Source organism: Leptodactylus fuscus, chromosome 3 (genome assembly GCF_031893055.1).
Source record: "Leptodactylus fuscus isolate aLepFus1 chromosome 3, aLepFus1.hap2, whole genome shotgun sequence".
In the NCBI taxonomy this organism is placed as follows: Eukaryota; Metazoa; Chordata; class Amphibia; order Anura; family Leptodactylidae; genus Leptodactylus; species Leptodactylus fuscus.
Window position 1 is genome coordinate 55,089,467 of NC_134267.1, and position 27,690 is coordinate 55,117,156.

General features: G+C 41.3%; 1 protein-coding gene across 3 annotated transcripts in view; it reads left to right on the top strand.

Moving 5' to 3' along the window:
• The window catches only part of RALGAPA2 (Ral GTPase activating protein catalytic subunit alpha 2), a 214,841-nt gene that overhangs the window by 60,814 nt on the left and 126,337 nt on the right, over positions 1 to 27,690 (top strand). For all 3 annotated transcript variants that reach the window (XM_075267599.1, XM_075267600.1, XM_075267601.1), the window contains 5 exons: positions 4,731 to 4,924; positions 7,033 to 7,131; positions 7,216 to 7,371; positions 22,172 to 22,300; positions 27,500 to 27,628. In XM_075267599.1, coding sequence (XP_075123700.1) covers positions 4,731 to 4,924; positions 7,033 to 7,131; positions 7,216 to 7,371; positions 22,172 to 22,300; positions 27,500 to 27,628 — 707 coding nt within the window. The remainder of the gene's footprint in view (positions 1 to 4,730; positions 4,925 to 7,032; positions 7,132 to 7,215; positions 7,372 to 22,171; positions 22,301 to 27,499; positions 27,629 to 27,690) is intronic.

Sequence of the window (27,690 nt, forward strand, 5' to 3'; positions counted from 1 at the left end):
ATTAGTTAAAATACATCCCTCCCCACTAGAAAAAAACAGTATCCAGACCATATGTAAATAAGAGGGGTTGTCTGGATATTAAAACTTATTTACCAATGTCTCAAAAAAGCAGTACTCTCCCTAGAAATCCCCCACCACTTCTGTTTCTATCATTGCCTGATCCCTTGATCTCTACTTTTTTTGGCCTGTCTAAAAACACACTAATTGTCCTTTCAGCTGATCAGTCTGACCCTTGGTTCATATCTGCATTTGGTAATCCGTTTTGGGAGACTATAAAGGGGTCTCTGTGCTTGCTGCAAGATCTCTGCATGAGTCATGCAGACAGAAAAGTAGATTGTAAAGTAGTTTCCTGTCCGCGTGTTCACGTCAAGCACATGGACCCCATTATAGTCTACGGGGTCTGTTTGCTGTCAGTGCACACCACTTGAAAAAATGTGTTTGGTAGTCCCCCGAACGGATTACCGACTCAGATGTGAACGAGGCCTGAGGTGGGTCATAGCAGTGGCCACTGATTGGCTGAGCAGACATTAGCTGGCACTTCCTGTGTGTTGAAACAGGAAAAGGAAAGGAAAGGAAAAGGACCTGTGGGGGATCAGTGAGGAGAACATTGCTTTTGTTAATGTTTCTGTGCCATTCTAAAAAAAAAATAAAAAAATAAAAGGACCTTCCACCAACTCCAGCTCTTTGCATACTTCAACAAGTGCCACTCCACTATTTTTTGCTGACTTAGAATTTTTTTCTCTCTAGTCCCGATCATTCCAGAGCAATTGGTGTCATTAGTTTCAGCAGCCATTATGCTAAGTAAGCGCTCTACTGTCAGATAGGCGGGCTCTCACTGTGTCACCCACCTGATAGTAGAGGGCCTATGAATACTTATTGTTCAGGAATGATTGATGCTAGATGCATGTCCCAGATGCATGGGAGCTCTGGCCCAGCACCCAGAGAGGTGAAGTTGGTAGAAAGTCCTCTGAAACCTACAAGTTTATTACGTGAGATTCTCTTTAGTATGAACAATATTTAATCTGAGATCTCCTTTGACCTATGTTACACAAATACAAACTGCAGACTGGACAGTGCAATGTCCTGTTGGCAGGTTTGGATATATAGATTATATAATATAATGTCCGATATCTCAGAAAACTGAGTAACCCCTCACATTTTCGTAATTGTTTTAACATATATTTTCATGGGGCAACACTGTATCTGACATTGTGATCCAATGTAAAGTAGTCGGGGTGTACAGTTGGGTATAACAGTGTAAATTTGTAGTGACATCAAAATCATTCAACCCACTGCCATTAATACACAACAAACATGGTAATAAAGGGAATTAAAACATTATTACAGTGTAATATTCCCTAGATAAGGTCCAAATAACTGAATGACCCTACAGGTCACAATATAGATACAACAACAACAAAAAAATTACTAGGGCACAAAAATAATAATCAAAATGCAAAAACTTCATTAGACAAATCGTAACAAACAATATGCAAGGGAGGACAGCATACCATCAGACTGAAGGACCGACTCAGGTAAGTACAACAAGTATACACAAAGGTAAGTCTAAAAGGAAAAATAGGGTATAACAACAATAATGTACTGCTAGAAAGGATATCAAGTGTATAATGCTGTAAAATACTGCCAGGGATAACCAAGAGTGTATGCTATAGAGGTGAGCAAACTATGTTGCCATGCAAAATATAAATTAGCATGCTATGTTACACCGCAAAATACCCTAAATAGATGTAAAAGAGGATGTCACTGCAATAATGGCAGATATTCATCAATAAATCATGTATATGTAAAAATGGTGTATATATAATACCAGTCAATATACATCTAGTAGATAGGCAAAGTGCAAAGAAATATAAAGAGACCAAAATGCATGATTGCAAATATACATGAATATCAATCAAGGAGTAGGGAACAAAAATTTGCCCACTCACTCATTTAGAACAAACCCATGGTGGCAAAATAACCAAGTTAAAGTATTACCAGAGAGAGAGACGGAACTCCAGGAATCCCCTACGCACGTTTCTGCGCTAGCCTTCTTCCACTGCCATTAATGTCTACACCCCTGGCACCAAATGTGAGTACACCCCTAAGTGGAAAAAGACAAGTTGTGCCTAATTTGCGTTTTCTCTTCCCGGTGTCATGTGATTTTTTAGTGTTACAAGGTCTCAGGTGTGAATGGGGAACAGATGTCTTAACTGTGGTGTTATCGCTCTCACATTTTCTCATACTGGTCAGTGAAAGTTTAACATGACACCTCATGGCAAAGAACTCTCTGAGGATCTGAAAAAAAGAATTGTTGCAATAAGAAGATCGCTAACACCCTAAAACTGAGCTGCAGCACTGTGGTCAAGACCTCACAGTGGTTTAACAAGACAGGTTCCACTCTGGACAGGCCATGCCGTGGTGAACCTAAGAAGTTGAGTGCCCGTGCTCAGTCAAATGCAGAGGTTGCCTTTGCAAAATAGAGGTATGAGTGCTGCCAGCATTGCTGCAGAGGTTAACGGGGTGGTGAGTCAGCCTGTCAGTGCTCAGACCATACACCGCACACACCACCATATTGGTCTGCATAGCTGTTGTCCCAGAAGGAAGCCTCTTCTATAAATGATGCACAAGAAAGCCTGCAAATAGCTTGCTGAAAACAAGCAGACTAAGGGCAGGGATTACTGGAACCAAGTTCTGTGGTCTGATGAGACAAAGATTAAACTCATTTATGGTTTCAATTGTTTATAGCAGCGACCAGGTGTGTAATACAAAGACAAATGTGTTCAGCATGGTGGTGGGAGTGTCATGGTTTGGGGCTGCACGAGTGCTGCCGGCTGTGAGGAGCTACAGTTTATTGAGGGAACCATGAATGCCAATATGTACTGTGACATACTGAAGCAAAGCATGATCCTCACTATTCAGAAACTGGGCCACAGGGCAGTATTCCAAAACGGTAACCATCCCAAACACCTCCAAGATGACCACTGCCTTGCTAAAGAAACTGAGTGTAAAGGTGGTGGACCGGCCAAGAAGGTCTCCAGACCTAAAACCCATTGAGCATCTCTTGGGCATCCTCAAATTGAAGGTAGAAGAGAGAAAGTTGTCTCTAACATCCACCAGCTCGGTGATGTCGTCATGTAGGAGTGGAAGAAGATCCCAGTGGCAACCCATGAAACCCTAGAGAACTCCATGCCCAGCAGGGTTAAGGCAGTGCTGGAAATTAATGGTAGCTAAAAGTTCCACAGAAGTGTATTCGCGTTTGTTCCCAGGGGTGTAGACATTCATGGCTGTGGGTCGAGTGATTTTGATGTCAATGCAAATTTACACTGTTGTACAAGCTGTACACGGACTACCTTACATTGTATCACAGTGTCAGATCTTCAGTGGTCTCCCATGAAAATATATGTTGAAATAATTACAAAAATGTGAGGGGTGTACTCACTGTTATTTAAATGTTTTACGATAAACATATTTTATTTATTATATAACACAATGTTGACCACAGGCAATAGGTGATGGTCACAGCTCATCCCCCTTCCTACACAGGTCAGAGAGCATGCGCACAAAACTCTCCTGTGTAGTGGGCGAGATTTATCGAGACCTGAAGATGTTTCGTACACCAGTCTTGAACTACTCTGCGCTTATTTTCCCACCTATAAGCCACACTTTGTAGCAATAATTAAATAGATAAAAAGTTCCATCATCTTCTCTTGCGAAGTCAGACACTTCAGACAGGAGTTGAAGCTGTACTTATTGTATACCTCACATTCAGCTTCCTGTCATGGAGCGCACTGCCAGAGAAACACAGCTCTCCTCATTGTGTAGGTCCTCTACTTACTTTGGGACAGACAGGTTAGTGGAAATACCTTTCATAATGTATGGAACGTGATCAGTCTGGGCCGGCATTGTAACAATGGGGTAACACGGTGGCTCAGTGGTTAGCACTGCAGCGCTAGAGTCCTGGGTTCGAATCTCGCCAGGAACATCATCTGCAAGGAGTTTGTATGTTCTCCGTGTTTGTGTGGATTTTATCCTATTCTACAAAGACATACTGATAAGGGGGGGGGGGGGGAATGTACATTGTGATCCCTATATGGGGCTCACAATCTACATTAAAGAAAAAAAAACAAAAAAAAAAAACAACGTACACTGACTATTCTACTTCTGTGCGAGGATACTGTAATATCCATAAAATAAGTGAGACTGCAGAAGAGGTGTGTGTGTGTGTGTGTATGTGTATATATATATATATATATATATATATATATATATATATATATATATATATATATATATATATATAAAATTTTATTTTTTTTACATTATACTTTGGAGGACATTATGGAAAGTTGTCAGTCTATACACAAGCCCAATAATACCTATTCCAGAGATCTGGGACAACATGAGAGAAGTATTGGACATGGAATGGAAGGGTCAGATTTCTGTAGATGGTTCTCTTGGGTGTCACAGTGCTCTTACAAGACATCTGACATATTACACACCAAACAAGAAGTGTTGTACTGGGAACACTGAATCAAAGGGTTCACAACTTATATTACGTTAAAGGAAATAGTCACATCTTTAACATGCAGTTTTCAGTGTAGAGATTCAGTTGGGATGTGTGGAAAGACTATATTGTATATAGAGTGCTAGTATGGGAAGTTATGTTGGGTTAGGTACACTATGCACATCATACATCCACTACCCTTAATACTCTACGTTCCTTCCAGACAGCAGCGAGTGTCTTGCTGGGGACTGCAGCATCATAGCTGGCGGCAATCTATCTGGCTGGCATCCGGACTCTGCAGCTGTTTTGTGGAGAAGAATCTTGGGAATACTGGGAGATGTAAATAATATCCAGTCCACCAAAATCCATGCCAAGGTGTTTGGCTACCTCTATGAGTTGTGGTTCAAGCTGGCTAAGGTAGGTTTCCTGTGCACTTACTAGGCAGCAGTTTTTTTTTGCTGCAGGGCTTCATACGGATTGTCTCAGTGCTCCAATATAATATAACTCAGGCTGACATGAGGGAACCCTTCGTGAGATGACACAATGTAACTCAGTCGTTGTGAGTGTCTGATTGAATACGGTTTATTGAGGATTACTCTTCTCTCTTGACATCTTTATTTTAGTAAAAAAATAAATAAATAAATTGAATTCCCCATAATATAACAATCCTGGAGCATCTTTTCTTAGAACTGTGATGTGCTATTCTTCTGTTACTCCTCCTGGAAATATATTAATAAATTGACAACTGGGTGTTACCACTTAGGAGTGTGTTCCAACTCTTCCCTACTGTCTCGTCGGCATAAGAATATTGTGTATTTATATATATATACCAGTTGTCAATGTAATCATACATTTCTATGAGGAATGGCATAACACAAAGTTTTAAGACTCAGCTTCAGATTTGTTATTTTATAGTGAAGTTTTTACAAAAAAAAAACTTACATGGAGAGCAGACTAATTTCTCGGACCCTGACAATGAACTTTTAGAACTAAGGCTTAAACATATCTGCCCAAGTCCAATGAGTGTAGACGCGGTGGGTTCACCAGGCCGTGAACTTCTCTGCAAGACCTGATTCAAAGAAGGTGGTTCAGAGCAAAGACCTCCTCTCTATGGTTTGTATATGTCCCAAAAGGGGAATATGGACAGAATCTGTGTCTGAGACAAAACTTTTAATGTTGGGTTACATTCCACTTCAAAAACAATTTCTAATGTGACATACATGTCCATTGCAAGCAATCCATTACTCCATACACGACATTATAGGGTAGATTTATTATGCTTTGTGCATTCATTTCCTAGCATTCAAGGCAAGAACATGTTGCAAAATTTTTCCACAAGTCAGGTTTTTGTGCAAAAATTTGCAATTTATTTTTCCTATGCTTCCTTTGCCACTTTCCTGAAGGGAGGTGGGATGCGAGGCGTAGGTGGTTCTTCAGGCCGGCCACATTTCTGATCATTTATACCAGCGATGACTGAAATTTACATCCGCTTTCGGCTGGTATAGATTTCTGTGCAACCACACAGCCCAGTGGAGGAATGCTTGTTCTATGAGAACCGTACGACGTAAATAAATGTCATAAATGAGGTGCGCCTGACACCATTTAAAACACCAGTCTTTATAAATCTCCCCGTATGAGAGAGTTCCCCTTTACGTGGATGTATTGCATCAGTATATTGAGTGTTCGTACATGAAGTCCCTGCCGTGTCCTGTGCCAAGTTCAACCTTACTGTGGATTCTGTTTGGGGTCCTAGCTGCATAATACGTTTAAAGTGAATCTTTAATGATATGGAAACATTTTCTAAAAAGTGCAGGTTGTCTGGTTTATTCTTATTGACAGTCCCACTCTCCAGACCCTGACCCACTCCTTTACATGGATTAAAGGTGATCAGCCCCAGTCCAACCATCTACATGTACATTTGGATTGTTAGAGTATCAGCGGCTCTCATGTGCGGTGGTGCTTATCTCTGGCAGGAACACAATAATGGCCAGACCTGGCACTGTTTAATATGTTGGTAGTGGTCACAGCAGCAATGAGACATGCATGGTCATCTCATTAGGGGCGCCCTTTTTTTGTTTGGTCATAGTTTGAATGGGATAAAACAGTTCCTAAAGTTTAGCAATGTAATTGACACATAGCATTTTTATTATAGAAATTATGGTATTTTTGCAGAAGTGGGGAATGTAGTGGGTAGAAGTATAAGATCTTTAATACATGTTTATCAGTTACCACCCACTTGTCTTCTCTGTGACTGGTATTCAGTTTGTAGTTTCGGCTTATAGGCGAAAATAAGAATAGTCCTTGTCATTTATTATACTTTTCCTGCACGTCACACTGCATGATAAACTTAATACCCTGCTTTTGTCTGGTTTTCCCCAATATTGCACATAAAGTGTATTGTGAATTTTGAGCAGTAGGTGGCAGCAGTGTATCACATGTGTGACGTCCAGTCTATCCAGCTCTAAGAGGCTCCTAATATATAAATCATATAAATATTTCTTTTAAAATGTGATGTTTTCTTCCAGATCAGAGACAATCTATCTATCAGTCTGGACAATCAATCTTCCCCTCCACCCCCCATTTTGATCCCACCTCTTAGAATGTTTGCCTCATGGTTATTTAAGGTAAGTTGTATTTAGTTTTATTTCAGGATTCTTTTCAAGTTTTTTTATTTTTTATTTTTTAAACAATCCTTTATTTCCAAACAGGCGACTACGCTGCCCAATGAGTACAAGGAGGGCAAACTGCAGGCCTACAAGCTGATATGTGGCATGATGACAAGGCGCCAAGATGTCCTCCCAAACTCTGATGTCTTGGTTCATTTTTATCTTGTCCTGCATAATGGCCTCAATCATGAAGATCAAGTAAGTGTTGTAAGGCTGAGGCAGAAACAACTTTTTTTTGTTGTAGATTTTGCTTAGTAGTTTGGGGGTTTTTTGAGCCAAAGTCAGGAGTTGATTAAGGGGGCATTCACACTACCGTCAGTGTCCGACAGGTAGTGTCCGCTCCTAGTGTCCGCTCAAAATCTGGCACGGACATTAGGAGCGGACACTAGCTGTGTCCGTGACACTTGTCATTCATTTAAATGGAGATCGGTTGCTTTCTTTTGCACTCCGTACCCTTTCTTCACTGTCCTCTTGTAAAGATGTCCGACTTTTCAAGCGGACAGAAAAACCCAATATGTAGGGTGAACATACCCTAAGAGCCTTCTTTTTATCTTCTATTTCTTTTCAAGCCGCTATTGACTTTGGCTCAAAAAAAAACAAAACGCAGCAAAATCTTTTTCTGGGCCCTCAATGTATTTTTCATACAGGTGACCTGTCGATCAGCTCATGAGGGCTTTATAGTCAAAATGACTAAAAAAATAAAAAATAAAAATCTTTGGCTCCTTATCTGGCACGAGTCTGTGCCAGGCATTACATGAAAATATCTTTCCTATTATGACTATTAGGACATGAAGATGATAATGCAGATGCTATGGGGTTAACATGGCCGCCATCGCACAGAGGTTAAGTGCATGTTATCTTGCCAGAACATAATAAACCTTTCACAACTTCCTACCTAGTGGCGAAGTGTCAAACTCCTTGTCTCTCATCACCCAGCAAGAATAATACATAGAGGAGCCCTGTATTCCTAATGCAAGTCAAGACGACCTGTTCTTCTGATAATGTGATTTCTCATGTTTGCCGTCCAGGAAACAACAACATGTGTCAGCTTCTATATGTAATTATACGTCCTGCTGAGCCTAGGAAGGCTTTGTCACCCTCCTTAGGAACATTGGCCATTAACATAGGTGTTCAGAGTCTAAAAACTAACATAAACCAAGATTTAAAAAAAAAAAAAAAAATAACAAAAAAAACCTGCCAGATAATCTGAGTATATCACAAATCAAGACAGGAAGGAACAAATATATAAGACAAGTGAGACTTGATGGCTCTCATTGGAGATTGTGGTGCAGCAATCGTTCCTTTCCCACCGTGGTAAATGGGAAACTGTTGTTAGATAACTCACATAGAAAAGTCATGGGTTAAAAAAACATGACTGCTCTCTTCTGGAAGCGGTGCCACACTGGTCCATAGGTTGTGTGTGGTATTACAGTTCAGCTCCATTGAAGTGAATAAAGCTGAGCTGTAATTCCACACCATATCTGTGGAGAGGGGTGCTGCTGTCTTTGGAAGTTACTCAAACTGTTGACAAGTAAGATTTTGCTTCTATTTTAGCAGTACATCTTGTATAAATGTGCAGCTTTAGTGGCCCCCATCCATGGTAGACACTATCAGGCCTTATGTATTGAAACCGTTTTAAGGCATTTCTGTCCTCCAGGTATTTCATTAATATCTGATCAGCAATTCAGCCATTATATTGATCTACAGGCACCCATGCACCTTCAGTACACAGATTTTCAGTTAGGTATATTTCATATGGACAGATTTAATCTCTGAGATGTGAACCAGGTGTCGGCCTTGTTTTCTGAAATGAAATCTGAGTCAGGACCCAGACTCCCAGTATCTTAATGATCTATGGTGCTAGGAGTATCTGTCGCCCTACAGCTCTACAGTCCCATACTATTTTTCTGTTTTTTCATACCAATTATGTTATCAGTATGAGACTGTAGTGCTATGGGGAAGCGGAGACTTCTACTCTCGTAGATAACTATGATGGTGGGAGTCTGGATCCTGGCTAAGGGTTCAATTCCGGAAATATGGCCGATATCTGGTTAGTGTCTCAGGGACCGAAGCTGGCCTTAGGCTGCAATGAGTAGCGCATGTTACTGGGTGCTCCATGTATACGCTAATGGCCATTAAACTGATAGCTGTGCTGCTCATAACTGCTATTAAAAGTTTCCTGCAGGTCTGATAAGGATCTGCGGGAGGTTTAGCCTCCTAAATTGCCTTAAGAACTTGAGATCTAATGTCCCAACTCACTCGTATAACACAATACGTGGCCATATTAAAAGTTAGGACAAAATATAAAATCCAGCATGCCCGAAAACCAGTTGAATAAGATAAAATGTAACTTTTACTTCATTTCGGTTAAAAAAGACAAAAATTTTTTTATCTTACAACATGGATCCAGAGAAGACAAAAACAGATGGCCTACGCGTTTCGAGACCTAGTTCATGGTCTCTTAGTCATGGCATGACTAAGAGACCATGAACTAGGTCTCGAAACGCGTAGGCCATCTGTTTTTGTCTTCTCTGGATCCATGTTGTAAGATAAAAATTTTTTTGTCTTTTTTAACCGAAATGAAGTAAAAGTTACATTTTATCTTATTCAACTGGTTTTCGGGCATGCTGGATTTTATATTTTGTCCTATCATTGCAACCCACCCTTTAGCCAAAAGGTTTCCGTGCAGCCCTTACCATTATAATACACCATTCCCAGTTTATTCTGTAAGGTTGAGCGTGGTTTTTTTCTGGACTCTCCCATATTAAAAGTAACCTTTTCTACTTGCCTAGAGATGAGTCTCATCGGACTCTTCTTTGCTGCTCCCAGCACCTGCGCTGTTCTTCAGTAAAGCAGTAGATGTACTCTCTGACTCCACTGCGCACGTGTCTAAGATCCATTTTCCATAAATATGAAAATAATCCTTAACCATACGACCATCCTGTTTGGTAAGAGTTGAAGGACAGAAAACTTAGATAATGGCCCCAGATGACTTGGGTGGATGCCACATGATGGCGCTGTTGGCCTTGGTTTTCCTCCAGTACCTAAATTGTAATCTGTTCTAAACCCAAAGAACTATTACGCTGTTTTTCAGACTTGGTTTCTATCTAGATGTTAATACATAAAATATAAAAACAAGCACTACATAGATATAAGAATACAGATTGGTAGAGCTCTGTCAGGAAAACATTCACTAATGAAATGTATTTCTAATTGTTATTTGCCGGAATGTACAATTCCTTTCCTAGTACTGCAAGTTTTCTAGATGACAATGGCATGAATCACAAGCGTTCCTCGGCTCTGTGCAGCGAGCGTCCTGACCTGCTTTAATAGAAATTTTTATAAGACATTCTAGCATTAGGTTTCAAGCTATTATTTGCCGATTAACCAAACGTTGAATGAAATAACAGTCGTGCCTCCTTGTACTGCGGTATTTTTGGAGCAGTATGTCGAGAGTGCGGTTTGTACAGACATGAAGTAATGTTCTTTAGCTCGGACTACACTGATAGGTTGCAGTTGGGAAACTCCATGTTATCTGAAAAGTTGTGACTGTCAGTAGCAAGAAAATGGAAAGATATGTAAAGACTTTGATCAGAGCTACCTTTCAGAAGGGGGCGCTAGAGAGAGTTTTCCTTTTCCACTAAGGAAGGCTTCTACTACGTTCACATCTGTTCTCCTAGTTCTTCACAGGATAAGACGAATGGAGCAGATTTAAGAGAAATTGGCTTTATTTTTGGTGCATTTTCATCATAAACAAGCATGGGTTATATGGGCACCAATATGTGCATCTACAGGTCTGTAGGAAAACAACATGGAAAACACATAGATAACTTCTGTACGCAGTCTGTGTCCTCCATGAACCCATGTAGTGAGCCTGGATAACCCAACAGGAATAGGAACTGTCCTGAGTTTTGCCTGCTGGTTAATGGCCTCCTCGACCCATAATAATACATGGGTGTGTGTGGGGCTAAAGAAAATAAAAGCACAGCCAGTACACCCAGAAAGCACATACATGTTTGTGTGCATGGAGCCTTTATATGAGAATTTAAAAAAATGAGAATTTAAAAATCTTAAATTCACTTGCATTTGAGAAAGTACAGTGTGAACATATCTTTAGAAGCAACCTAGTAAGCACAGTTAAGGGTGCAGGTAGTGGTGATGGGGTGGGGGGTTCAAGCATACCTGAGTAGGGTCCCTACCCGGATATACCAATATTATCACTTTGCAGTGACCGTATAGTGGTATATACCAGCTCTACACAGGACAATTTAATTAAATACAGGGGGGAAAAAAAACCATCAAAAATGTTGTAGCGTCGCTGTCTATAATCACATTTCTCATCTCTTCCATCTAGACCGCCTTGACCACTTCTACTAGCGGTGACTTGTCTCTGTAAAGTTTGCAGCATAGACGTCTTTGGCTCCTCACTTTTCCAGACACCATTTTCCTCGCCTATACAAAGTCCCTATCCTGAGGCTACCCCCAGTTGTATGAGATAAAAATCCTCTGCCTCAGACAGCGGGATGGGAAGGGGGGGGGGGGGGGGCTGTTGGGGGTGCTAGCTGTAACATTACAATAAATACAATTCAGTAATATTTTGTGCAGTAATACTCACAGGTCTTCCCACATTTCCCGTCTCTTCCCTTTGGACCGCCATGACCACTTCTTTCAGCTGTGACTTGACTCTGTAAAGTTTGAAACTCCGACATCTTTGACTCCTCACTTCTCCACGCACCCAACCCCTATATATCCCACAGCGGCCCCTGCAGCCTATATTATGCCCCACAGTGGCACAATAGACAATAGGTGCCACAGTGGCACAATAGACTGTGGGGCATAATAGAGGTTGCAGTGGGGCCACTGTGGGGCATAATAGAGGTTACAGGGGCCACAGTGGACCCTTCAAGCTCTATTATGCCCCACAGTTGCACATCCATGAACTATTATTATACTGGGGGGTCTTTTCAGACCGGGTGGTGTGGAGTGGGAGTTGCATTACATTTACAATGGTTTATACCAGTTTTATTGCTGTAAATGAACCCTGAATTCTGTGCCAGCTTTGTACGTGCAAGACCTGATGTAGGGCTCCCTGATTCATAAAGGAGATGTATGAAGACTGACACTAGAAACACTAGTCGTCATAAATCTTCACCCTATCCCCCTGAGTCTGTGCTTTTCTTGGAAAACACGAACAATACATAAACAGGATGTTCATTGACAGACATCAATGATATGTCGACCAATATTAAGTCGTTGTTCACACGTCTTGTGTTTTCCTTGGTTTTTGCATAGCTTGTTTCTATATATTTCAGTGACCTTCTCCTCTAGGACAGAGAGAGGTTATTGTGGAATCCTTTAAGAATCCACTTTGTGAAACCTTGAAAGAAGACACTGGAAGAATGTCCTCTGAACAGATGGTGATGGTCCCTGTAAAGAGCTATTAGGTTTTTGCCTGCATGTCATGAGTATGCTTCAATATGGGCGAGATGTAAGGTGATAGGCTACACTTTCCTCTTTGTAGCTGAGGGCTGAGCCGGGGCATGTTTTCTGCTATGGGTCCTAAGCAGCAGATGCTGCAGAATATCATTTCATGTGTTTGCCTGGATTTTTTAGCACTTTATATTTTAATAATACATTCAATGGAGACGTAAAGAAATATAGGATGAGCATTAAATTATTGCAAAGGTTGTTTTTCAAGTTGTCAGATTGTTGTAATATATGATCCTAAATACATTTGGAGTTTATTCATAGAACATTTGTTCCTGGTAAATGGTCCATGTGAAGATACGGGGGCCATTACACTGTGCACTGAACCAGTACCTTTGCATCAATACCATCAGTACTGGTAGTCAGAAGCCACATGGGATTACTGCCAATTGCCAATCTCTTCTCAGTATTGCACCACCTAGAATGTACAGGTGCAGCTCAGTCATTGTGAGAAAGATGGTACCCGCATCTAAAATCCTTGGGGGGAATACCGCTTTAAGTCCCCAATCCAGCAAATGTTGTTATTTTCCAGCTCTGAAATATGGGATACTGTTGTGAGGTTGAAACTGCAGTCACTAACTTGAGGCATCAGTCACTTTATTCAGCTCCAGAACCTGCCCCCTGTGTGACTGGCACTCGGACCTCTCAATTCACACATCAACCATCCTTGGAGTCTATGTAAATGTATGAGAGTGTAACATCCAGGCTCTCATAGACTTTGGCTGGTGTGTAAATCAGTACATACAGTGTTGGCCAAAAGTATTGGCACCCCTGCAATTCTGTCAGATAATACTTGTTTTCTTCCAGAAAATGATTGCAAGCACAAACTCATTGGTATTAATATCTTCATTTATTTTGCTTGCAATGAAAAAACAGAAAAGAGAATAAAAAAGTCAAACCATTGATCATTTTACACAAAACTGCAAAAATGGGCCGGACAAAAGTATTGGCACCCTCAGCCAAAGACTTGGTAGCACAACCGTTAGACAAACGGACTGCGAACAACCGCTTATGGTAACCATAAATGAGTTTCTTACAATGCTCTGCTGGAATTTTAGACCATTTCAATTTTTCTTTTCCAGCCACATCTAGGGAGGTTAGCCACAGTGCCATGGGCTTTAAAATCCTTGATGATACTGTGCACGGTAAACACAGGAACATTCAGATCTTTGGAAATGGACTTGTAGCCTTGAGATTGCTCATGCTTCCTCACAATTTTGCTTCTCAAGTCCTCAGACAGTTCTTTGGTCTTCTTTCTTTTCTCCATGCTCAATGTGGTACACACAAGGACACAGGACAGAGGTTGAGTCAACTTTAATCCATTTCAACTGGCTGCAAGTGTGATTTAGTTATTTCCACCACCTGTTAGGTGCCTCAGGTAAGTAACAGGTGCTGTTAATTACACAAATTAGAGAAGCATCACTTGATTTTTCAAGCAGTGCCAATACTTTTGTCCACCTGCTTTTTTATGTTTGGTGTTGAATTATATCCAATTTGGCTTTTTGACAATTCTTTTTGTGGTTTTCCATTGAAGACAAATTAAATGAAGATATTAATACCAAAGAATTTGTGATTGCAGTATCTGACAGAATTGCAGGGGTGCCAATACTTTTGGCCAACATTGTAAGTGTATCGATCACATGACCAGCTGCGGTGAGCGGAGGCATCATTCACTGCATGTTAGTAAGCCGTGCACTATAGGGATAGAAAATCATAAAATTTTAATGAGTGAGGATTTAATAAATTTCCATCTTGGCTTTTATGGCTATAAGGCCTTCACATCACTATGCCCTGTACAGCGACTTTAAAGGGATGGTCCAGGATTTTATTTATTTATTTTAATGACCTTAGGATAGGCCATAAAAATCTGATTGGTGGGGGATGGCAACTGACCCTGCATGGGCTTTGCCCAGTCCCATATATCTCTGTACCCTGTATAGTTGCCTGCCACAATTACCAACTGCTGACCTATGCTCCGTCCCCCCACCGATCAGATATTTATTTAAAAACTGCTGTGCTATACAGTGCATGGAGCCAGAAGCAGACGTGGCCAGCTGCCATTACTGCAGAGCAGCTTCCATTGATGGTAACAATGACTGGGCATTATACAGAGGTTTGTGCACTGTATAGTACTGGGATTGGATGCAGCCCTGGACAACTGACCCATTCAGTCAGCTATTTATCTGAAAATTCCTGGACAATCCATTTAGACATTACATGATTCTTACTGAAATCTTGTCCATGTAAACCCTGCACACACTTGATCTTGGAGAAAACGTTTCTCCCATTAGCTGCTCTCTGCACTCATCAGTGAAGGTCCAAAATCTTCGGAGAGGGTATTGTCTGCTACCATGAAGAGAACCTGCCACTTCTTCAGATGTGTTTGTACATATTTACATTCTCAAGGAGGCTCCTGCAAAAAGGGGTTCTTCAAAAGTGGACACATCTGCCGGTCATATTATATATCACATGGGAACTTTATGTGTCAGTCATGTCACAATAAAGTGGAGTGTCCTGCTCCAAAATGGCAGCTCTTAAAGGAGGGAGGGTGTTGCCAGGAAGAACATTTTCAAGACTCTCTTTATACCTCCTGCACATGCCACTGCAAAAGTTGTAAGTATGAGACAGACTAGATTCTATGACACAAAATACATTGTTACTTTCACTGAATGTGAATATAGTCCTTAGGGTTAGTTCACACGGGGCATAGTACCGCGTATTTTGGTCCTGATTTTGATGCGAGAAGCCGCGTCAGAATAGGACCAAAATGCGACTGTCGCGGCTTCTTACAGTTGCGGCTTCCCGCTCCGGAATAGGCTCAAATGAATGGGCATAGTCCGGAGGGTGCTGCTGTGACGCGGGCGCTGGGGCTGAATCAGCCGCGGAATCCGCGTGAAGAAAGGGCAGCTCGCTTCTTTTTTCTGTGAGCCGGAACATACAGCTCACGGAAAAAAGAAAGCTAGCGGTCTACATAGACCTCTATTGTGAGGGGGCGGATTCTGAGGTGGATTTGTTGTCAAAATCCGCCCCCTCTTGCCCCGTGTGAACGAGCCCTTTGAGTGTTAAACAAAGCCTTGTAGTTTATAATCTGTAGATAAATATTAGAAGACAATCAGGCCATGTCCATAAGTAAACTTGTATTGTATGGATGGTGTAAGACTAGTAGAACATGGAAATGTCCTAAAGTTGTCGATCTAGAGTCCCTTCCCCTTAAGTAAAGGAATAACCTCTCTTACCCGCCAAGGCTTTTGTTTTTACTTTGGTAAATACCTTTTCCATATTTCTAATTAGAAAAGGAACATTCTGCGATGCTTCTGAGAAACAGATTACAGAGGTATTGGGTTACATTGCTGTAATCAGTTTTCCCCCCTTGGCAAAAATGTCAAGTTAAAAATAGTCCCGTTCTTGCATATTTATTTTCCTTTGACCTTTTACTCTCCAGATTTTATTGGCGCGCGCACCTTTCCGATTCTCTTGTGCGAGTACGCTGCCGATGCAGTAATTGCTGCGTTTAATCCGTTATCACCGCGGAGGTCTCTTAACCTCTCCGGTCTTGAATGGCAGCTTACAGCTGTGACAGCCAGCATGCAGATCTGACGGGGTTAAATCCGTTAGCGTTCGCCCCGTTAATCATTTTAAGCTGGCACACCTAGGGTCCCTTTCCTATTTGTGCGGCGGCAGAATTTTCATTTTAAATTGGAAACTCTTCATAATGGCTCTATATTTTTTTTTTCCCCTCCTCTTTAATACTTTTCCATAACAACACAAGCACCAAATTATAGCTGTGCAATTATGTAAACAATGGAAATGCTTGCAGAACGCGCCCTTCCTCCTTCGTACCATTTCATTCCGTGTAATTGCCGAAAGCTTTGGAGCCAATAATAAACAAAATTATTTTACACATTTATCGCTCTAAAGGTCAATTATGAAAGTGCTGCAGAAACAACGTCGCTCCAAATGAGTAAACCAATTTCTATTGCCACCGCCATATGTTTCCTCCTCATTGGCTGTGTTTTCCCAAGCACTGTGTGCATACAGTAGCATTCAATTAAGGTGATTCATTTACTAGGCATCACGATTTTCAGGGCAGTTTCTGTTTAAAGATCTGCACTTTGCATGCTGGAAAGTAACACATCTGTTTGCATGACGTGATTTCAGCCCCATCCACAACCCCCCTTCTTTTTTACAAGCCTGCAGATAAATGGCTCATGTACTTTAGTATTTAAGTCTTACTGAACCATTAAAAGCTTCTCTTCCCAAAGTGATTCTGTAATTGGCCAAGGCTACTTTTGGTGCATGCTCACATTTCCTCCTTTGGACTTGTATACTCATTTGGACATGGTCACACGTAAAGGGATCCTGTCACTATGAAAATGCAGTGTAAATTTTAGGCATCTTATGATGGATCAGGAGGAGCTGAGCAGATTGATATGTAGGCCTCGGTATAAAGCTGGGTTCGCGTCTGTGTTTCAGTCTATGTTTGGTGATTCCATCGCAGTGACCGCACGAAAAAGTGCCGCAAGTTTGACCTTATTGGCTGGTGGATTTCAGTTTAAAAAAAAAAAGACATCTAGTGGATCCCATTATAATCAATAGAGTCTGTTGAGCACTGTTGGTGTCAGCTTTTTTTTTTTAGCTGTCCATGTGTCTATTGCTCTGGTCCCTTGATGGAATAGAACAACAGGCAAACTGGCACAGATGTGAACATAGTGTATTGTCTCATGTATCCATTTATTTCTCTGTTCTCTCCATGCTTAGGCGTGGTTCACATCTGTGCATGGGTTTCCATTTGGGGGGTCCGCTTGGGAACCCACTGAAAGGAAACATAATCTGAATAAAAAAGCGGTTACTTTAGGAAACCTGCGGACCCCACAGACTTTAATGGGGTCCATGTGGTTTCCGCACAAAAAATGTGAAAAGTGCTGCTATATCCATCCTTCTCTCCCCACTCTACTTCACTACATTTGCTCTTTCCTCCACAATCTCTGCCCTGCTACATCTACATTTCCTTCCACACACTCATCTTTACTATATCATGTATTCCCCTTACAATCGCGGCCTTGCTACATCCACATTCCCCCACACCATTTTGCACACATTCATCACTGCTACATCCATTTTGCCCTGCGCACACACTCAACTGTGCTACATCCACTTCACTTCCAACATACACTCACCTTTTCTAATTCCACACCTTTCCCTACACTTATCCCTCAGGCCTTTATGTTCTTCCCCTTTAGGTAGGCTTGTACTACTTCCATGGTTGAGACTACAATGGGATGGTTTAAATTTGACATTTTGTGAATCCAATAGGTGGTGTTGCCTTGGCTCCAAGATTGTTAGCTGTTAGAGATGAGTGAACACTGTTCGGATCAGCCGGTCCGAACAGCACGCACCCATAGAAATGAATGGAAGCACCTGTGACGCCGGCAAAGTCGGCGTCACAGGTGCTTCCATTCATTTCTATGGGTGCGTGCTGTTCGGAGCGGCTGATCCGAACAGTGTTCTCTCATCTCTATTAACTGTGTGGTCTGACTGACAGGCTTCTGACATTGTGTGTTGCATTGTTGAGGTTGAGGATAACTACAGTATACCTCTCCTATAAGCAACCTTAACCCTCAAAGTTTGAGCTAGGTAAAGCAGGCGGTGCCTAACAGTCACAGGAGACAGCGCCCCTTACTGGATCCTCCACATACCAGACTGCACCTGGTTCTACCCAATCCATTCTAGCATCTACACTGTTTCCAAACATGGATTGATAGTACAATGTCTGCCCTTGCATGTGACTGGTCAGAAAACATTGACCTCTTCAAAGGTCCAGCTGAAGAAATCTCTCAACTTGCTTAGCAACCCACAATTTGGGAAACCGTGCTCTAGCCTATGGATCGATGATAAATACTTTACAAGGTATAACCCTTTCAAGGGCTTTTTCACATGGCTATGTTCTAGCCATGAAGTTAGCCTGTGTATTGGCTGGTTTAAGTGTGTATGTGCAAGTTGGTTGAGGATTGACCAAAAGGTTCTGATCATGGCGATCAATGGTATGTGCCACTGACAGCTGGCTGAAAATATCCAACATAATCTACCTTGGCTTCTACAAGTCAGGTAGCCGGCCATTTGTCAGCCATTATGAATGTTTTGGCCATTTCATGAGACGAAAATCCATAGTTTTGTCCCTTTCCTTTATTATAGAATATCTTTAATTTTTTATGACCAGACATATTGCACATGTATATTTAAAGCACCATATCATGATTAAAGCTTAGGAAAACCGGACATTAATGGGAACCTGACATCCGAGCCCAGCAGATAGATTGGTTAGGGTGGGTTCACATCTGCGCCCATGCCCGCTTTAGGCAATCCTGCCGGTTTCCGTCTTCTGCCCTGAGAAACTGGACAGAGGATGGAAACCCGGCAGTCAATTTTTAAACCCAATCGCTTGAATGGGTTTGCAAAGTGACCGCCTGGGAGCGTCTTGTGCCTGTCCGCGGCGAAACCGGTTATTTATTTTTTTTTAACTGGACACAGTCAGACATGCAGGACTTTGTGTCCGATTAAAAAAAACCTGTCGCTGTGGACAGGCACAAAACGCTCACGGGCGGTCACTTTGCAAACCCAATCAAGTGAATGGGTTTGAAAACTGACTGCCGGGTTTCGTCCCCTGTCCAGTTTCTCCGGAAGAAGATGGAAAACCAGCAGGATTGCCTAAAGCGGACACGGGGGCAGGTGTGAACCTGCTCTTAGGGTAACCTAAATCAAACGGGTTTTTCCCTCCATGTGAATCTTTGTTTTCGTCCAATAAGCTCTTTAATGCAAGGACATTGTTGCTATTTTTTCCTAAGCAGTAAGTACCAACACCCTCATTGCTCCAAAGAGCTCATTTGCATATTGATGAAATCGGCAATGTCTGCACAGATCCCCAAAGGGAAAACGCTGTTAGGTTAGGGTCTGCTTTATTGATATGTCGGGTTGTGGTAAAACACTGCCTTTAGGTAATACACTACCTTTAATGTGTATTAATATTAGTTATTATTACATTAATACCCTGCAGGAAATAACCGAATATTCCATAGAACAGGTCTTTGTGTTATTTATTTTCTATACATTATTTTATATACATTTGCTAGAAGAGCAGGATATAGATAACGGTGTGTCTTTGGGGTTTAGGTTTTACTAGGTGGCTTCTAAGGCACCATTTTTATTTCCAAGTGCAACAGATGGAGGTTGCGCAGACCCAGCATAGCTGTTTGAGTTATTAATCTTCAGATATGCTACATTCTGTCACCTCTCTGAGCCAGGTTTCTTCTCTCCCTTTTATTGTAGCATATGTCAACAGAAATGCACTCCCATCTGCTGCTGTATAGGTTTCTGCCTGTATGGCAGAGACAAGGGCCGGGCACAATACCTCGCTGTGTCAGTAATTACAGGTGTGTTGTGGGGAACCCTCGGCTTTAATCAGCCCCTTAATTATGGAAAAGGTGGGTCTTTTGTTCCCGTGGCAGAGCGCCTCGGCACACTTTTTATGAGGCCCAGCATCCATCTGCTCACTCTCAGAGTGTTTACTCTGACTGATATTGACATAAAAATGTATCAAAGGAAGTGATTAAAACCAGTTTACACATTAACCTGAAAGAAGCATTAGAGCAGCGTGTTTGTCCGCTCGAAACGCAATCTGGTGAGATGTCAGAAATAAGGCTCTGCATTCTATTTCTGCACCTTTGTTTAAGGGGGGAGATGTAGATACGGCTTGTAGGCTGTGTGACGGTTGTAAAATAAAGCACATTTTGGATTTCAGTATAAATTTTGATAGTAGCCTTGATTCACCCATGGAACCGGATGGCTGCAAATGTCACTTTGGCAACGTGCCATGAAAACATAGGAAGACAGATAAAAATATAAGTCTCGCATAGTTATTACAATTATATTACCATGTTTTCATTTACATTTTTATTGCTTTAAGGATACTTACAGATTTTCCCTTTGGTGTACCCCCCATATAAAAATACCTTAGGCCTTATTCACATGTAATATGTGTGGTGGACTGTTTGTGGGTTATCCATTTTTCACATACATAAAAAATTTTTACTCACTGTGTCAGAGTGAAATTGCGTCAAACGTTTTGGGAATTGAAATATGTAACATATAAAGTTTTTTCCCAGTTTTGGCTTGTTAGAACAGATTTATTTCTGCAGTTGTGACATAATCTATAATGTGGTCTTATGTGGCAAAATGTACCCAAATTGTGTTAGAATTGAAATGAAAAATATCTAGTGTTCCAGACGGTACAGCCAGGGCTGAGGAGTTGGAGTTTGAGTTAGTGACTGTTTTGGGTTGAGTCAGAGCCGTAAAAAATTTTCTCAACTCCAGTATAATTAAAAAATAATTATTTATTTTAGTATACGATTATTACTGTTGAATAATTAATTAGCTGTCTAGTTTGTTATATATTCACTTTGTCAGGAATTCATTCACTAGGTTTTTTTGTGAATTAGGTGAGCTTTAGTGCTTCGGACTGACCATTTGTGAATAGACTCCATTCCACTGATTCCAGTGCAGTCGGATTTGTCCCTCTAGTCCCCACCATTCCTTAGAAATAAGTGCAGGTAGTTTTGGTGCCTGATGTGTTTTTTTTTTTGTTTTTTTTTAAAGGGAATGTATCAGGGCAAAGTGGGACACTAAACTCCTAAACTCTGCACAGGTCCTTATGGAATAGGGATTTAGTGCCCCAAATCACCCTATAATAAAGCCATCTGTGCCCGAAATAAAAAAAAAAACAAAAAACACTTTTATATTCTCCATGCTGCTGTACTCCTTGCACTGCCACAGTTCTTCACTAAAGCCAGGGAGTTACACCTCGCCCTCAGTATGCATGGCCTGGACCCTGTGGGGTGTACACCCTCAGCTTCACTGAACAATTGGGCAGTAATGACTTCTCTCTAGGTAAGTATAAAGGTTTGTAACTGCGGGCATGGATGGTTTTGGGAGTGGTTTAATGTCCCAAATTGACCCGACCGGTTCCTATTAAGCTTTGTAATGTTAGAAGGGCAGAAGACAATCAGAGGCAGCCAGTGTCAGAGCTCAGAATCCCCCCCCCCTTGTCTGCTCCTGCCTGACACCACCCACCTGACAATACAGACACTAAATAGCATATCAGGCACCAAAACTAACTGCACTGTTCATGAATGGTGAGGGCTAGAGAAAAAAAAATCCATCTGTGTCAGAATCAATGGCACAGAGCCTATTAAATGATGTAAAAAGCTGGACTTGTAGGAGGTGGTGAAAGGTCCTCTATAACAAGGAGCTGGAGCAGAAGTCTGAATCATGTTGTGTTAAAATAGAGGAGTTCAAATCAGTTTTTACAATTCCACAACCCTGGCTATAGTGTTAACCAACATGCGACATGCTTAACAGCTTGTGACTCACTGTACTAACCTTGACTATATTCAAGTGCAATCTGAACCAAAATTGGTAACTTCCCAAGGAATTCAGTGGTTTGTTCTTATCTTTGCAGGACATTGTGAATACAATCATAAAGCACTGCTCCTCCAGCTTCTTCTTCCTTGGCTTGCCTGGGTACACAATGCTGATCGGAGACTTCATTGCAGCTGCGGCCAGGGTTCTGAGTACAGACATGTTGGAGGTAAGTATGACAATGCTCATTGTGCACTCTCTGGAGAGAGCGCAGCCACTAACAAGGTTCAGATTTCTCCACTCTAACAGGTGTTGTCTCATTAGTGCAACGTGAAACTGGTCTCCAGGGGGAAGATACCAGGGCAGCTGATGTGTGAAATTGTAGGATAGGATGACACACTGGTATTGCAGAGGTGTTTCATCAAAGAGCTGAAGTTTAACAAATCATATCCTCACTAATATTGTAGCCCGGACTGCCTAGACACTGCTTTCACAGCCTCATTAGCTTTCTTCAATAAAGGTGATTGGAAATGCCAAGGTTGAGAGAGGTGCTGCCGAGCTGTGCGAGACACAGATTTGCTCTCTCGAGGTGCAGAGCAAAGTTTTCTCAGCTGCAGTTAACAGGAAAATGCCTTTACTCTTTTTATTATTGCTGTGTAAAGTCATTTAAAGGTAATGTCCTCACTTAAAGGGATTCTCCTCTTTCGGCATGATCCTTTTATTAGATGAGTTCAGTTCACCTGTATCACCACTGCAAGAGAAATGAAACCTTAGGCAATTCCCATTTAATACATGGATACCTTGTGTCCTCCGAAGAAAATGAAAAAAGGATCCCATCTTTTATTCCAAAATTTAGTATTTCATGATGCATTTCCTAAATCAAGCAAGTGATGATGATCAGAGTCATTCTATAATAGGCCAAACCTTGTAGGTCACGTTCACGTCTCCATCGGTTATTTTTATTGTTCTACTTACTTTATGGAGCACAAAAACAAAAATACTGGAACTACCAGACCAGGTATGGATACGAATAACACCCGCTAACCCCTTTTTACTGTTGTGGGGGACGTCAACTTTTTGTTTAGGTCTAGAAATTTACCAGACTAAAAAGCTGTGCATTCTACGTTACTTCTTGGGTTTAAAGGGGTTGGCCACTATCAGACCAATATTGAGAGAAAGATGTGATTGTTTGTATAATGAAAAATTGTACAAATTTCCAGTACATTTTCTGTGTGAATTCCTCATGGTTTTATAGATCTCTGCTTGTTGTCATTTATTCTGCTTACTCCCAATGGATAAAAATTAATTCATGGTTATGCGATATACGGTCCATGGTCATGCGATATATGGTTCATGGTCATGCAATATACGGTTCATGGTTATACGATATACGCTTCATGGTCATGTGATGAACACATAAGTGCGCATCTCGTTATAGTCACAACAAAGTAGTCAGACATCTGCCTGGTAATGGGTTGTGCACCTTTGTGTCCTTCACATGACCATAGACTAATTTTATCCATTGAGAGTAAGCAGAATGAATCAAACCAAATAGGGATAGAAAACCTGCAGGAATTAATACAAAAGTAATATTGGAAAATTGCACAACTTTTTATTGTATACACACAACATTAGTCTCTGAATATTGGTCTGAAATTTGACAACCCCTTTAACTGACTCTATGATGGAGCCTTTGACGCAGATGTAAACCTAGCCTAACAGTTATATATTTTATATGTCTATTTAGTCTTGAGCACAATGTCAGTACTGATACTTTCCAACACTATATACTTTATGGGGTTCCAAAAAATTGATAGGATTCGAAGTATGAATTAAATTAAGCTAGGAGGACATTTTACTACGTCCACCAACTCTCATGGCATTTCATTTCAGTGCAGATGGAATTTTTTCTCTTGTCCACATCATTCCAAGGCAACCAGTGCAGTTAGTTTTGGTGCCTGATATGCTAACTAGTAGGTTATTTCAGAGCACCAATTAGAGACAGACCATATCAGAACTCAGAATCCCGCCATCTTCTAGCTGACACTGCCCACTTGGCATTAGATAGTCTAGTTAGCATATCAGGCACCAAAACTACTTGCTCTTATTGCTTTGGGATCAGTGGGGGACTAGAGGCAAATTCTAGCCATGCTGGAATCAGTGTAGCAATGCCTTTCAAAAGAACTTGGAGATGGTGAAAAGTTCTCTTTAAGAATGATCGTAGTTTAAACTCTTGCGTCCAGGGACCTCACTCTTATTGTGTGTATTGATGATTAATTTTAGTCCGTGATGCCTCATTTTGTGCGTATGATTTGTCCTTATGATTTGATAGCGCTACAGAATATGTTGCCACTAATTGATCTCAATAACAGATTAAGGCTGAGGACCCATGTTGCAGAAACGCAGCTTTTTTCGTTCTAGATGTGGCTACAAAAGGAAGGGGGAGATATATATGAAGCCCTTCTACTTCTATCTTCTGCTCAATCCACTCCTGACTTTGGCTAAGAAAATGCAGCAGAATCTGCAACAAAAAAAGTTACGTTTCTGCAACATGTGGCCTTAGCCTTAAAGAGGTTATCTAGAAAAATAGAGCTGCTTTCTTCTTCTAAGGAGGTACATCACTTCTGTTGGTCACATGGCCATGCATCAGATCAGGGAGACCATATTTTGTAATCCTGGTTAACCCCTTTAAATGGGTTTTCCCACAAAAGTTATCCTCTATCCTTGGTGAGGTACATGCCTTGCCTGACCACAATTCTTTTAGTCAGTGGGGGTCTGTCTGCACAGATTTGCAAATTGTTCTCTGTCCTATGGATAGGAGATAACGAGTTTTGTAGGGGAAACCCCTTTAAGGATCTCTTTGGGAGTTTTTTCTTTTTCTAATGTTAAGCTTACATAGATTTTTATGCAGCAGAATGCCCAAATTTGGTAAACTCCATTACCCCATGCTGCTGTCTGGAAGAAGTAGCCCTTTAACCCTGAAAAGTGATGGTTGACCGCAAGAACGGTTTCTCGTGTTCTCCATGATCTCTGCGGTCACATGCTCGCTATAAATTAAGATTGTGACACAGAATACATTCTGCAGGTACCCTAAAGTCACAGCTAGCATTGAACAAGGTGTACAAATATCTGCGGGCGACACAGTGGCTCACTGGTTAACACTGTAGTCTTGCAGTGCTGGAGTCCTGGGTTCGAATTCTGCAGAGGACAAACATCTGAAAGGAGTTTGTATGTTTTCCCCGTGTTTGCCTGGATTTCCTCCCATACTCCAAAGACATACTGATAGGGGAAGAAAAATATCTGCAAATACATCCGACAACAGGTTGTCTCAGCGGAAATTTGTAAGAAAACCGCAGATCTGGTTTCCATTTGTTTCTGGCCATTACAATCTTATTGAAATAACATAGAAAGTGTGTCTTTCTGTTTCATTAGGGCAGCATTGAGCATTGAGAAGCGATGTCTAGGGATATTCTGCCTTTACTGTTATTTTAGAACACTTGGCTGCAAATAGAAAATCTCAGGGAATGTTCTCTGGAGGAAAGGCGGCTCGGAGGCATAATCTCTGCCACATTGTCTGGAGCAATTTGGAAGGGTTTGAGAGCGCAAATAGCGTTCAGCAGAATGCACTGAGTACAGAGATGAAGCGGCTGCAACATTCTTGTGTTTTTCGGTTCATAAAGGTCCATTAATCCTCAGCATCTCCAAGCCGCACTATTTTTAGTTGCCCTTTTCCACTTTTGTAAGCTTTTCTGTCTCTCAGTATTACTGACAGAAGAGTATGAGAATAACATGAGGTAATCAGCCGTGGGGACTGCGGCGGGGGGTGTATGTGGAAAAAAAAAACCTTGCAGACCAAGGAAAGGTTAATTGTGTCTCGTGGGAAGAATAATTCCCATCATAAGTACTACTTGTAATCAACCGCTGTCATCTCAGCCACTTGGCCATTCTACCACACTGCCGAAATAATTATTAGGAAAATGGCTAACCGGAAATAAAATCACATCCCAGCCGACTGATTGGAAGTGAATCCATCTCCGAGCGTGGTTAACTACATATGTGCACTGTCAGAGACCGCCATGCATCTACCGAGACCCCCGGGAAATCGTCTGGGCAGTTACAGACGTATTAATTGATTAAAAATGATATAATCAACTCGCCGACCATATTTATAAGCCAAATGCTCCTCCGAAAAAAAGGGATTTTCTGCGTTAATAGGTAATAGGGGTTACACTGGGAAACCAGCCAAGCTATTGTAATATGAACAGGTTAACCTGAAAATGAGCTGCTATATGCAGGAGGCGAACAGGTTAAAAATCATTGCTGAGCAGTATAAAGGGATTACTTAGTTCTTGTAATGAAGACTTTTTCGGGAACTAGGTATAGATGGGGTCTAAGATTACATAATAGACTATCCTGAACACTGAAAATCTAAGGGTGGCCAGAGGAGGTGCTCAAAACACCTTTATATGGGTGAAGGAGGGGAGTGTTAATGGCAAATATATGCAGTTCTACACTATTTATCTTGAGGTACCTTTGATCTTTTTTTTTCTTGCCTCCCAGGGATTCTCTCTTCCTACTGTACATCAACCTCAAAACTCTGAATTCATCTATTCTTGTATTCTTTTACTTTTATCTGTGTTTTGAGGTCTTTTTTTTGTTGAATATTCAAGTGCTAGGACTCCCAGTGAAAAAAAGAGACTTCCACACTCCTATATTGTGGCCACTTTGTGAAGATTTCTGCCACAAAGTTATAATAACATTCGTTCTGTTTAACCGCAATACAGTTTAACTACAATGTAACTACTGTCCACCTAGGTGAGGTGTACAGGACTATAGGGATATATAATGTGTTTGTATAGTAGGCTTCCTGGCTCAAGAGTTCCTGAAGTCCCCCCTGCTAATAGGTCGTCTTTTTATTTTTAATTCTTTTTATACATGATTCTGTTTGTTCATTTTAAGGAGCAGAAACCCTTCTTACTATCCCTGCACCTCATACCTGCTGTTGTCTGTCACTCTTCAGACTTCTTTAGGTATACTGCACTCCTATCCTTGCAGTCCAACTTCTTATCAGACACCATCTTGACCTTTATATTTCGCTCTCTTTGCTCTGCTATCATTCCCATGATGTCAAGCATTACATGTCCAGCTAGAGACTGTACTATGCCGACCTTCTGCAGGGGCAGTGCTATTATCCTTCTCTCTCTATGTACTTTGGAAGGCTGAACTGTGAGCATTAAATCCTGTACATTTTGTCAGGTCAGAATGAGATCGCATAATCTAGAGGAGTGTTTACATAGAAGAAAATCCCTTGAAATGCTTCTGTAAAATTGTAAGGATTCCTGTATTGTAAAGTAAATGTATTTGGGGGTATGCTACTATTGCAACTTATTTTGAGGTAGTAACCTGAAGCATCTGCTTTATTCCCTAGGCACCACGTTTGGAGGCGCAAATAATTTTGGGTTCCCTTGTTTGCTACCCAAATGTTTATGAAGACCTCCCCTTGCTAGAGTCCTCCAGTGGACTGAATGATATTATGACAGACAACAAAGACATCAAGGTAGAAAATTCTATTGTTTTATGTATTGTGCTGCAGCGGCGCAAGCCCCCTCAATGGATTGC